Below are 13163 nucleotides of genomic sequence, written 5' to 3' on the forward strand. Positions count from 1 at the left end.
GGACAAGCTATCTTGTTTGCATCCGGTCATTCATTTTGTGGGATACTGTTCGAAAACCAAACTCAAGTGCATTCAGGAGTTTTTGAATTTGTCGGTCACGTGCTGTTTAAAAATACTTGTTTAAAATGCAAAGCTGCAAAGAGAGAAAAGAGAGACACAGAGGTCTCCTGTTTCCTGGTTCGTTCCCCAAAAGGCCACGTTGAGCCGGCTCTGGGCCAGTGTGAAGCCAGGAAGGAGGAACTTCTTCCAGGTCTCTCACAAGAGTGCAAGACCCAAGCACGTGGGCCATCTTCCCCTGCTTCCCGGGCATGTTAGCAGGCGAGCAGCCGGCTCTTGAAATGGCACCCATGTGGGATGCCAGTACTGCAGACAGGGGGTTAACACACTACACCACAACACAAGCATCATTGTCATTACATTCTGTGTCACTGTACAACCTTTACGTTTCCAGCAGTTGTCTGAATCGTCCCCCCCTTCCCCTTACTTATTTTCCTCTTTTTTTTTTTTCCCTTTAAATTTTGCAGACACTAAGGAAACTTAATTCTCTGGCAGTTCTCCCCAAGCCTGTCAACATAGGTTCAGGGCCTTGGAGCAGGGTAGAAGAAATATCTCTACCGATTTTCCATTGTTTATATTCAGTTTCCTGAAATTCCAGTTCCACGTGCGAAGGAGGATACTCCCTCCGGTTTGGAGATTCATGAACTCAGATGACTGTTAAGAGCACTGGCCCCAAGCATGGCTCTGCTTGCGGGTCGGCGTGTTTGCTGTGGCTTGCCTGCTTTCGTGTGAGCTCCGACAGGCCGATATAGGGCCTTGTTTCTGGATTGCTAGATTTTTCCACAGTAGGGTGGTCCTGTGGTATGAAGTCTCGTTGTTACTACTGTTCATATCCTTTTTAGGAAACTTTATGAAATCGAATTGTTCCAATTGGATACCTGCCGTCTATTTATGTGGCAGGTGAAAAAGATTAAAACTGTGTATTTATAAAATATATATCAAATTTATATATGTATAAGATACTGAGACTGCAGTTGTCTCTATAGAGCTAGGGATGTCGGTGCACTCTAGAAGTGGTTGTATATTAAACATATTGTGAGACGAACAAACAGATACGTATGAAGAGCGAACGCTTTGGGCGGGTGGTCATGACATCCACCTTTCTGGATTGAGAATCGTGTCATTAGCTCTTCATGCCACTCAGTATTTCTTTAGATAATCGCTATGCATTACATTACCTGAAGACACACTTAATACTTTCGTGCCTGTGGTTGTACGTGCGTTTGGGCTCTGGACGGCATATGTGCCAAGTCTGTGTACCCAGGCTCATCTGTACTTGGTTTTTTGCCGTCATCGCCACCATGAATCACTCCATTTGTCACTTCCTTGGAAGCCAAATCACATTAAAATAGGCGGATCTTACTTCTGTTTTATTGGGATGTCTCCTTTAATCTAAAAGATCAGAAATGCCTTTAAGCTGTAGATTGAAACACTGCTATGGGAATTTAACCAGAAGCAACACCTCATTGTTCAAAGTTTAAGGTGTAAAATCACTCCAGCGTTGTATACTGCTTGACAATCACCAGCACCTCCGTGGGGACGCCCTAGTGACTGTGGCACAGGTTTTCTCAGGCCTGCCGGAGCCCCTGGATGCCGCAGGCCAGCCACCGGCTACTAAGTATCTGAGTTCTGTAGCACAGAGTGGTCCCCCTTAAACCTGCCGGGTTCTTGCAGTCTTCCTGAGCAAGAACTCCCACTTGGTGGTGGAAGCCATGAGGAAACATCCCGAAGCAGCATCAGGTTCCCCAGAGCCAATCTGAAGTACAAGAGACAGAAAGAGCAACTTAAAAAAAATAATAATAAGATGAAATTTTAAAAAAGATAAAGCTTCTTGCCTGTGTATATCTTAGAGGACCAGCTCAGACGGTTGGAATTGGGTAGCTCCCCTCACCTTGAGCTTCGTGTTGCAGTGAGTTCCCACAGTGTGTTTGATGGACGCCTCTGCTGACCGCTGGCATGCCACGGAGCTTTGGTCCACAAGCTTTGAAACGTATACCAATCCTTTGTCCTAAATTAAAGTCACGTAATTCGATGCGTAGACTGAACTCCGAACTCCTAAAATCTGAATCCTTTAGCAGTAAACATCAGGGGTGCTAATGTAAAAGAAACTCAAATGAGGTAGCCACAAATATGCTTTAAAATCTGATAACAGAGATTCCAAGCCATATTGGTCATACATGTAACATGGACTTTAAGTTGGTGTATTTTAAGTTGGTGTAAATTAAGTTACAAAAGTAATTTGCCCAGATGCATTAATTATTCCTAGTTGTTGTTGTTGTTATTTATTTGTTTGAGGAACAAAGGAACGGAGAGGGACAAAAGAGAGAGAGATCTATTCGCTGATTGGTTCCCCACATACCCCCAATAACCAGGCCAGGGTTCCGGCTGGAGCCAGAAGTCAGAAACTCCACTGGGGGCTCACAGGTGGGTAGCGGGGACCTTAAGGACTTCACTGTTGGCTTCCCAAGTACATTGGCAGGAAGCTAGGTTAGAAGCAGAGCAGCTGGGACTCCAGTTGTACATAGGCAGGAAGCTGGGTTAGAAGCAGAGCAGCTGGGACTCCAGTTGTACATAGGCAGGAAGCTGGGTTAGAAGCAGAGCAGCTGGGACTCCAGTTGGTCCTTTGATACGGAATGTCAGCATGGCCAGTGGAGCTTAACCTGCGTGTCACAGTGTCAGTCGCTATATTTCCTTTTAAATATTATGGATAAGTCATTTTGAACATTTGTAAGATGCGCCCGAAACAGATGATTGTTAATAGAAAGCAGCGTTCTGGGGGCCTGTGTAATGGCTCAACTGATTGATTCTCTACCTGTAAGCACCAGCATCCCATAGATGCCCTGTTTCATGTCCCGGCTCCTCCACTTCTTATCCAGCTCCCTGATTGTGGCCTGGGAAAGCATCAGAGGATGGCCCAAAGCCTTGGGACCCTGCACCCACATGGGAGACCCAGAAGAAGCTCCTGGCTCCTGACTTTGGAACAGCTCAGCTCCTACATTTGTGGCCATTTAGCGACTGAACCAGCAGATAGAAAACGTTTCTCTGTCTCTCCTCTCTGTAAATCTGCCTTTACAAACAAATCATAAGTAATATTCTGAATTTCTACTGCATGCAGTTACTGTTGGAAGTATTTACATAAAGCATTCCTGAATTATCCTAAGATTAGGATTGCTATTATCATTCCTATTTCACAGAGGAGGAAGTTGAGAGTTAAAGGTGTTGAATGAGTGAAAGGCTATTACAACTCCACCAAATCTGAGCTCCGAGATTCAGAGAGGTCCACTCGAAGACAGAGAATGGAGCTGGCCACCAGCGGGCTCAACTACCATCATACGATCCTAACACAGGGTAACCTTTCACCCAGTGGTGTCCTCACATTTTTCGTAGGTTGAGCTATAGCTGCCTGCTGTTGAACTCGTCAGTTTCATCCCATGAAAAACAGGAGTGCATACATATGGGATGCTTCCAATTCCTGCCGTAAAACATTCATTTGCCTTTGAAGTCTCCGCTTAGCTAGTTTGGAACATCGTTGAACATTTAGCAAAAGTTAAAATGTACTGCCAAACTTCGTTGGTTGGATTTTTTATTAGATAAGGTAGAAATGAAAGCAGCAGGCAATTTAATTAGCAGTAATTTTTCTGGGCAAGTCATTACTGTGATGAACTTCAGAGCGCTGTTTATGGCTCCTAATTAACCATGTTAGTCATTTGATTGAATAATCACTTTGGAAATGTTTCTACAATCTGATTAGAGTCTGACCCACTCTGATAGTCATAAATTAACTGATATCACTTTAGGATAACATGACTTTAGTTATTTTATGGGAGTAAACCTCATGGCCATATTTTTTTCAGACTTCAATGGATTATATAAAGGATAACAATATGAAGGATAGGCTGGACTTACACAGCACTGCCCAAGTGCCTCAATTTCCAGAACTGAATGTTACTTTCCTTACTTTCCTTAGAGTGTAGTAAATTGTGTTAGAAATTGGCAAAAACACAATTGTCTGCCCACATATGTATTTTTATTTTCGCATTTTCTTTTTTTTTAAAGAATTCAGGGTGTAAGCTGAGGCTCTTGAAATAGTGAGGTCTCTGGTATTGCCTTGGGATACAAGTCATCAAATTATCATGGAAGTTAACTTGATGTGTTTAAGTGTCTCACATGGAGAGAATAGTTGAAGAAGGTTGTGAAGCAGGTGCAGCGGTCAGCAGTTCAGGGGCCACTGCATCGGATGGAGGCTTGTAAAGTTATTGACCATGTCACGGACTTTGATGTCACACGCATGGTGTTCCGGGATGGCACTAATTTTGTCATGTGTTGGAACATTTTCTAAGATGATGGGTTTCTGGAAAGTGCTGGCATTTCCTCTCCCTTGTCCTTATTTTAGCCATCCTTCCACAGAACAGAGCTGGACCTGCCTATTGTGGTCTGGTTGTGTCCAGAGGCAGCCAGCTGTTTGTTCTCCCAGCCACCCTGCAGGTGTGTAGCAGTCGGTATCAGCTGTCAACATCAGTCGAGGACATGCCTTCCTTGGAGCAGCTGCTTAGCTGACAGGGGAGCCACGGACGCCACCCCTTCCTGGCCCGGCCATTCTGAGAGCCCCCAGGCCCGGCAAGAAATCAGAGCAATGTTAGAAGTCGCTGGGAAGCAGTGTGGATGAGAAAGTTTGGACACGCTGGAGAGTTCACTGTTGGAGAAAGTATTGACTTAGCACTCATTTATCAACACTGATCTCAAGCAAAACTGCCTTTTGCAGTCAGAACTGTGTGCCCCAAAATTCTGTGTATGAAGTATGGTCTGTTAAAATAGCTGCTGTTAGGATCTTTCCACTGTTTTCAGGCCGTTAGTATTCATTCCTGAACACTTGTTAATGTCTTTACTGTTCGCCTTCAAGGAGATTTTTTACTAAAGCCACGTGAGATCAACTTTTTTTCCTCCCTCTGATTTTGGTTGACAATAAGCAACATGCAAAATCCAGTTTTAAAATGAGGCGTTCTCATCAAGGACAAACCACACCTGGGCCAAATAAATAGTCTGGCGTGTAACACAGCATCGTTAGTTGAATAAGAAAAGGTGGTCTTTAACTTCCAGTTCTTTTGAGCATTCCACCCACGTCCAGGATGCCAAGCTCAGCCATGTGCTAGAAGGGAGGGCACGTTCCTGCGTAAAGCAACACATCTGCTAGATGCGTTTTGTAAACTTATTTTGTTTTTCATGTTGTTCAGAATTCAGTGATGCACACGGATGATCGATAATCGACCTGTTTTCGTGTGTTCATACATTCCCACCGAGCCTGTGCACCAGGTGGTTTCAGGAAGTTGGCGGAAATGGAGCAAAATAAGAGTTTCTGTTTCTGCTGATCTTACAGTGTGATGGGACGGGTGAAGTTCTCCCTAAGAAATACTAATCACTCACTGGCTGGGTGACACAGGCCGAGCCCTGTGTGTTCGCTGTGCCACAGGTCGCCTTTTGCAGCCACCTTGCATGTTATAAACGCACGTTTGGTAACAAGTTTGTGGGACTGAAAGCTTTGGAACTTTGAGGCGACCTTCCTAAAGGAAACTAAAAGTGCAAACACAAAGTCAGGTGCAGGGTTCCGACAGTATTCATGTAAAATTGGAGCGTCTTAAAGGTCAGGATTCGCTGGGGTCTGTCTGTCATTTCCAAAGGGAGCTTGGGGACTAGAATGAAGTTCAGGGTTCATTGGACATCACAGAGCAGTTTGTCAAACGTTATATAGCTGACCTAGTGGTAAGTGAAGGACTTGGACTTTTTTTTAAAGTTTATTTTATTGGGGTCAGTGTAGTGGCTAACCAGGTTAATCCTCCACTTGCAGGGCTAGCCATCTCATATAGACCCCGGTTCTAGTCCCGACTGTTCCTATTCCAATTTAGCTCTCTGCTGTTGGACTGAGAATGCAGTGGAGGATGGCCTAAGGTCTCGGGCCCCTGTACCCACATCGGAGACCTAGAAGCTCCTGGCTTCAAATTAGCTCAGCTTTGGCGACTGTGGCATTTAGGGAGTAAACCAGCAGGTGGAATATCTCTCTGTCTCCTTCTGCCTGTGAATATGCCTTTCAAAGAAGAGTAATATCTTAAAAAAAAAAAAAAAAGCTTTCTTGTATACACTTGAAAGGCAAAGTTACAGGGGGAGAGAGAGAGAGAGCGAGAGAGTGAGTGAGTGAGTGAGTGAGTTACTCCATCCTCTGATTGAACGCTTCAGCCCTACCACCTGAGTGGCAGGAGCTTTAAGCACTTGGCAACTGTGCTGGTGGGAACTGCTTTCCCAGGGGTGTTAGCAGGGAGCTGGATGGAAAGTCAGAAGCTGGGACTTCAGCCAGCACCCCATGGGATGCTTTCATAGCAGGTGGCAGGGTCCCACTGTGTCCCAACACTGGCCCAGGGACTTGGATTTTAATCTTTGGTTTCCTAATCCACATTTCTTTTCTTTCTTTTCTCCTTTATCTAAACTACGGTACACCTCAGAAACAGGCAGACGCTGACTCAAGTTTAACCATTAACCAAGTTGATCTCGGGGATGAGTTGCCTTGGTCACTGATGCTCACTTGTTTTGAATGTGACCCGTGTGCTTACCAAAAGGAGAAGGCAGTCACGCGCTTATCCAGAAGGAGAACAGCTGTCACCTAACGGGGCTAAGGCATCGAAACATTAGCTGTTTTATGGTTGCATCAGAATCTCTTTCTAGTGTTCATGAAATAACCTCTGGGTGAATCTTGTTGACTTTGGCTTTTGTAAGTAAAATGCAAGGGGACACACATGTGTATTCTGTGTCTGTCCTGGGAATACCTTTGTAAATTACCAAGCTGGACACAGTCACCTTCGTGTGGGTTGCTCTTGGAGTCAAAGCTTGCCAGGTGAGTTTGGGTACCACTTGGAATGCCTGCTCATCAGGATTGGTGTGTCCCGGTGAGGCACTGTGCCCATTCCTGCGTTTCTCACGTGGACTGTGCCTGGATGTGGAGGGGGGTCTCCGTGACCTCTCTCTGCAGGTGGTGCCTAGGTAACAGCCGCCTTCCAGTCCCAAGCTCTCCTGATTGTTGTTCCTTTCTCTTCCAGAAGTGCCTAGCTGCCACTCCGTCTACATGAGGCAAGAAGGCTTCCTGGCACATCCCAGCAGAACAGAAGTTAAGTTTGCTATTCCCAAAGTTTCCAAAAATCCTCTTCAAAACATGTCAGGGTTGCCATCCCCCGCGCAGCAGTACCTGCTCACAAAAGGCATTTCATGTTGCCGAAACCATTGTTTTAATCCTTTGTCTTTTAAAAAAGTAAAGTAGGAAGGTTTCAGGTCATAGTTTCTATCTTTGTTAACATGAGCCCTCCACGCAGAAACGACTGAAAAGTGGACTTCTGTAATCTTTTTAATTTTTTCTGACAATTAATTCCTTTACACTGGAATGTGTGCTTTACAGGTGTGTCCTCTCCTGTTCCCAGATGTTACTGAAATGTATTTTCAAGGGATATTTGGTTTTGCTTTTACAGGTCTAAATCATTGGTTTGAAATAAAAACCAGTAAGATTTAAACTCTTTCATCTTTAATGAATGTTCTGGATATTACACTGTTCTTGCCTGGAGGTGTTGTGTTATTATGGATCTGTTTGTGGTAACCTGGTGGGCCTGTAATATCTCTATAGAATAGATCAATGATATTTCAACTGGATCCCCATTAAAGGCTCTGTGGAGATGCCTGGGTGGATCTTGACCTTTGAGGGTGGATCCAATATTGGTTGTTTGCAATAAATGACATCAGTAGGCGTGTAAGGCAGAGTGATAGATGTTAAGTCCAAAATACTCGAGATCAGAAATTTTATATACGTAAAACTTCCATTCTTTGAAATTTATCTGAAACAAATGGGATCAGTGTATAACAGTTCTCAGTACCTCCACACTTAAGGTAGCTCGGATATGGGGTGAACCCAGACGTTCACCAACTGATGATAATGGTAGGATATATGCATGATGAAATAGTTTTTGGTCAACAAAAAGAAGGAAGTTGTCACAGCAGCATGAATGCAATTGGAGACCATCACACTTAGTGACATAAGCCAGTCCCCAACAGACCACTACAATGTTTTCCCTGATTTGTGCAACTAACATACAGGGTGCAAAAAATGTGCAGTTTACGTGAAATTTACATCTTGAGATCTGATCCTTTTTTACCGTCCTTGTGTGTTTTCTTGAAGGACAGTGTTTTTCTACTTACTACTTGGGGTGAATTCTTTATTTTGTGGAAAGTTAAGCTTGTCATTACAAAGTAAATTGAAAATAGGTTGTAAAAATTAAAAGAAAAACAAGAAAAGGGGGAGGTGGGAGGGTAAGAGTGAGAGGGTGTAATAAGAAATATCTTTATGGTCTTAAAGCAGTATATAGGAAATGCATGAAATCTGTTTCCTTTACATAAATTAAAATGTTTCAAAAAGCAAGGATCCTCTGAAAAGGAGCTTTATACAAAGGCAGTGTATTATTTTTGGCATTGGTGTTGCCTAATGCACATGTGTGGACACCAAGATTTTTGAGTAGTGTAAGTACTAAGGTAGTAGTGATGAGATTCGGTCATGTTGGTGGTTCCGTCTGTGAAGGTTGCACATGTCACACAGCCATCTTGACTAAACCCAGCCTATTTCCCCACAGGCTGCATGTTCGAAAAGGGCCCCCGGCAGTTTTACGATGACACCTGCGTGGTTCCAGAGAAATTCGACGGTAGGTTTCTCACTGTGAGTCGGGTTTTGATTTTTGAAAGGGGGCGTGGACAAATCACCCTGGCTGTTTCTGAAGACACTCCCTGCTGAAAGGTTTCTATGCCTGTCGTCTGTCACACACTCACTTCTCGCTACACTTGACCTGCTACAAGTCCTCGCTTCCCTGCCTCCACTCAGAAACCTCTCGCCTTTCTCCTGTGATGGAGTGCGTGTTTGGAGAGAGCCAGAAACACTTGCTGTAGTTGTACTTCCGTACAGCCAGAGGGGTCCTTGCTTAGCCTGCCTGAGCACATGCGACTTGTTATTGGAGATTTATTGAAAACTGATCCTGTAATTAACAAAACAGAACAGAAAGCAACAGGGATGGGCTGAGGACTTAATGTAGCATTATGGCACACAGGAACAACATAACTGCCCATTTAGTTAGTGATGGTTCCTCCTTCTTTTTTTTTCCCTGGGAAGATGTACATTGCTAATGTAGCATTACTTTGTAATTGCTTAAAAGGAAGTTAGGAAAGCATTATCTTGTTAATGTCACCAGCCACTGCTGCAAGGACAAGGGTCCCAGAGGTTAGAAAAGGGTGTCTAGTTAGATACAATTGTCTTTTCTGGCCAAGCCTGGAGAGAAGTGTGTGTCTGTGAGGAAGCTTGAGTAACAACTGAGCAGTTAATTGATTTAGAGATTTGCTCCCAGCGGTCTCCCTCTTTTTTACTTTGACTGTTAGCAGGAGGCGAGCAGGGGCCCTCTGATGAGCCACTTGAATGACCTGGAATTTCTGAGTGTTCCATGGTCATCACTTGAGCAGCGAAGTAATGCCCAGATCACTCTCGGTCTGTAATGAATTGCTTGTTACCCTCTTCTGCCGTCTTACCTCCGGGAAGGGTGTTGAGTCCTGGGAAGAGAAAACCCATTAGCCTCCCCTTGAGTCACAAAACTCCCAGGGGGCCACAGGCGAACACCCCAGCTGGCTCACTTTTTTTGGCCTTGTTCAACCACAGTTTTCTGCACCACCATCAATCAGAGCATCCGTTTTTTAAAATACAGGCTTTTCTCTTTGAGGCGTATAAGAGCTTTTAGTGGCTTCTTTAATTTGGGGGTGAAATTCACATTGGAGAAATCTTGAGGATTTAGCAAGGGCACATAAGGAAGAAGGCAAACCAAGCCTTGGATAGGACTGTGTAAAGCCAACAGGTCAAACAGTGTTGAAAGGACCGGTTCCCAGATTGTTCATTGCCTTTGACTGTTAAATACTCCTCAGTTATGTAGAAAGAGGACTTTTAGTAATAGCCAAGGAAACCTATAAACATGGGGTAATTTTTTTTCATTGCAGGTGGCTTTTATAGGCAGGTAAACAGACATAGAAAATAGAAGGGTGCTTCATTCTTATCTGCATAATTACTCAGAGAGCCCCAGGTAAAAATGTGAAAATCTCAGGAGAAACACTGAGATGAATACAACTGTGTCTGAGATCAATAGGAAGACAGTTCTGGCTCATCCAGTTGGGACCAAGATAACGACTTGATTTGCAACAGCTATTGACTGAATCATTTTGTATTTTGGTGTAGTTTTTTTTTTTAAAGAGAATTATTCTTTGTATAATCATCGCATTGAAGGAAGCGTGTTTCTCTCTAGTGATGGAAGTTTGAAAACACATTCTGTCATAATTCATGTTCGGTGAATTAGCTTGAGTGTGTTCTATTTGAGATGTTTCGTTAGTGAAGGAGAGGAACTCATGCTTTAACAGTCGTGTGGACTCTATGTGACATGAGATCTCCATTGTGACCGTGTATTTTAAAGTCATTGGCCAGAGATAAAAGTGAATAATCAGTTGTCGTGAAACTGGCTCGTTCTAAAACCAGAATTCTGCTAGAAGCGTTGCGGAGCTCATAGCTTTGCATCTCTCTAACTTCTGCCTATGATGAGATGATATCCCAAGAACAATTTGCCCGTTTGTCATTTGTTTAACATCAGGCTCCAAGGAAGACTGAGTAAATGCCGGACAAGCCAACTTTTCTTGCTTAAACATACAGATGTGCAGAAAGCCCTGAGGTATATATTTTCCAATTGGACTTTTTCTTAAATACAAATTAGAGTCTAATTTGCACAAAAAGTCCATTTCCAGAGTTTAGAACTGGTGGTTCCTCCTCCCTCACTCGAGCCTTTACAGCTCTAGTCGTAACTGTCATAGTAACGGATTTCATGTGAATTGCATTCAGCATTCAGCGGAGATGTTGCTAACATCAGAAACTTGATTTCTCTTCTAACTCAGGGGACATCAAACAAGAGCCAGGGATGTACCGCGAGGGTCCCACCTACCAGCGACGGGGCTCCCTTCAACTCTGGCAGTTTTTGGTAGCTCTTCTGGACGACCCTTCGAATTCTCATTTCATTGCCTGGACCGGTCGGGGCATGGAATTTAAACTGATCGAACCTGAGGAGGTTGGTGTCATAGATCTGATGTGGGCCCAATCAGATGATGTTGTAAGAATCGAGAATCTGGTATGTCTGATTCATAGAACTGAAGCTTCTTTCCTTGAAGTTTAAAACTTCAAGGAAACTTTCTGGATTGGAAGGCAGGCCAGATACAAAAGGACATTTGTGTGAAAGGTGGGGAAGGTATCGCCTTACGTTCCAGACTACTGTTCTTGCTCCAGCATGGAGGCGCGGCCTGTGGAGTTCGTGGGCATGTACCTTGGTTTCAGGAGAGCCCAGTGGGCACAGTGGGTCGGGAAGCACGTGGCCTGTGGAAGGGAGCTGCTGGTGGAAGCTCTGCTCCCTGGGCAGATGGGGAATTGACTGTTGGATCAGCAGCATTCTGTGGAGAATCTGAGTCCATGCTAGGATTATTGGAAAGACCATGCCGGGAGCAAAGTCTGGAGGAAACACATTATGAGAGAGGAACAGCTGGAAGAAGAAAAGGCATATAGGGACCACAGTGGAAAAGTCTCCGTCCTTAGCATCTCTGGCCTAGTGAGAACTCCGGTTCCCCTGGACCACTGAGGACAAGTGACTTCGGTCTAGCCGACTGGTCTGCGTGGACCCATTGAAAGGCAGGGGCGAAGTTTAAAATGAAATGTAACACTTCATTTGTTACGCCCATTTGTGGCTCTAGGCTTAAAGCAACCATTGTTACTATAGCATCATGCATCCGTGGCTCTGTGGCCCTCCGTGGTAGGGTGTCTGCTGCGGAACTTGTGTGTCGTGTGGAAGGAGCTTTCTCTGCTGTTAATAAAATTGACCCTAGTTAATATCAGTCAGGATAAACCAGGCAGAATTTTCAAGTGATCGTGTTGCTGACAGAGCAAAAAGGTCTAAACAGCTAAGCACTGTTGAACAATTCAGGAAGGGTGACAAATGTCTGACCCCCCAAGAAACAGTTCTGTGTGTCCACCAGACAACCTAGAGCCTAGGCAACAGCTCTCATGTGTCTTAAATTTTCGGCCTTTATTAAACAGTGTATTCAGTTGTAATGAGGTAATATGCTCTAATTTCATATCCAGAAGATAAGGTTATGTAATTTAGGACTGAAGCAGTCATCTAGCTCAAGAATGTATTGAAAGAAACGCGAAAGCAGAGCGGCTGAGGATCCAGCGGTTTCTCCATCACCCTTGTAGCACCAGAGAAGTGAGCCAGCTGTGTGGCTCCTCCCGGGTCCCCAACAAGCACGCCAGCGTCAGGAGCTCAAAACGCCCGTTCATCCACTTGACTTGGATGTTTGAGGGTTCGCACTGTTAAAACTGGCTTTTCTGAAACGGACAGAGTGTGTAAGTCAGGGAACCACAGACCTGAGCAGCGCTGAGGAATTGGGACTGGCAGGCCTTAACGGGGTCGAAAATGATGCGATGTGCCTGCTTCATCCTTGGAGGAGGTGAATAATTCCTTCAAGAGGAATTATTGGATTTATTCCTCCAAGAGGAATTATTATAACTGCTCAGTGCTGGAACTGAGCACACTCAGTGGGGGATTTGATCCGACAAACAGTTGTGATTATACTGAACAGAAATCAATTTTTGAAATTATCATTGCCATACATTTGCTAAGATGCGTTGACGTTGCTGAATTATGCCCGTAATCTTGATCCACTCTGAAGAGTAAGCATCCTACTGAAAGGAATTAAGTTCTTTCAATAGCAGCTGGAGGGTGATGGAGGTTGACTTACAGGGTTTGTCCTGACGACCCTTAACACCAAGCGGATCGTGAGGTTCTGCGGTTTCTAGACACGGGGAAGAAATACAACCACCTGTGTCCCACACAACAGACATGTAGGCGACGTCTCCAGCAGACGCACAGAGAGAAGGGCTTGGTAATTCAGGATAGTGGCCATTTTCAAATAGTCACTAACTCTGGGAACTGAGCAATAACCCCTGACTGTCTCCTCCTAGC

General features: G+C 44.4%; 1 protein-coding gene across 2 annotated transcripts in view; it reads left to right on the plus strand.

The window, feature by feature from the left end:
• ETV1 (ETS variant transcription factor 1) overlaps positions 1-13163 on the plus strand; it is an 88190-nt gene that overhangs the window by 66077 nt on the left and 8950 nt on the right. For both annotated transcript variants that reach the window (XM_004582476.3, XM_004582479.3), the window contains 4 exons: positions 7140-7207; position 7260; positions 8712-8780; positions 11050-11219. In XM_004582476.3, the coding sequence (XP_004582533.1) occupies positions 7140-7207; position 7260; positions 8712-8780; positions 11050-11219 (308 nt within the window). The remainder of the gene's footprint in view (positions 1-7139; positions 7208-7259; positions 7261-8711; positions 8781-11049; positions 11220-13163) is intronic.

Source organism: Ochotona princeps, chromosome 20, assembly GCF_030435755.1.
Source record: "Ochotona princeps isolate mOchPri1 chromosome 20, mOchPri1.hap1, whole genome shotgun sequence".
NCBI lineage: Eukaryota > Metazoa > Chordata > Mammalia > Lagomorpha > Ochotonidae > Ochotona > Ochotona princeps.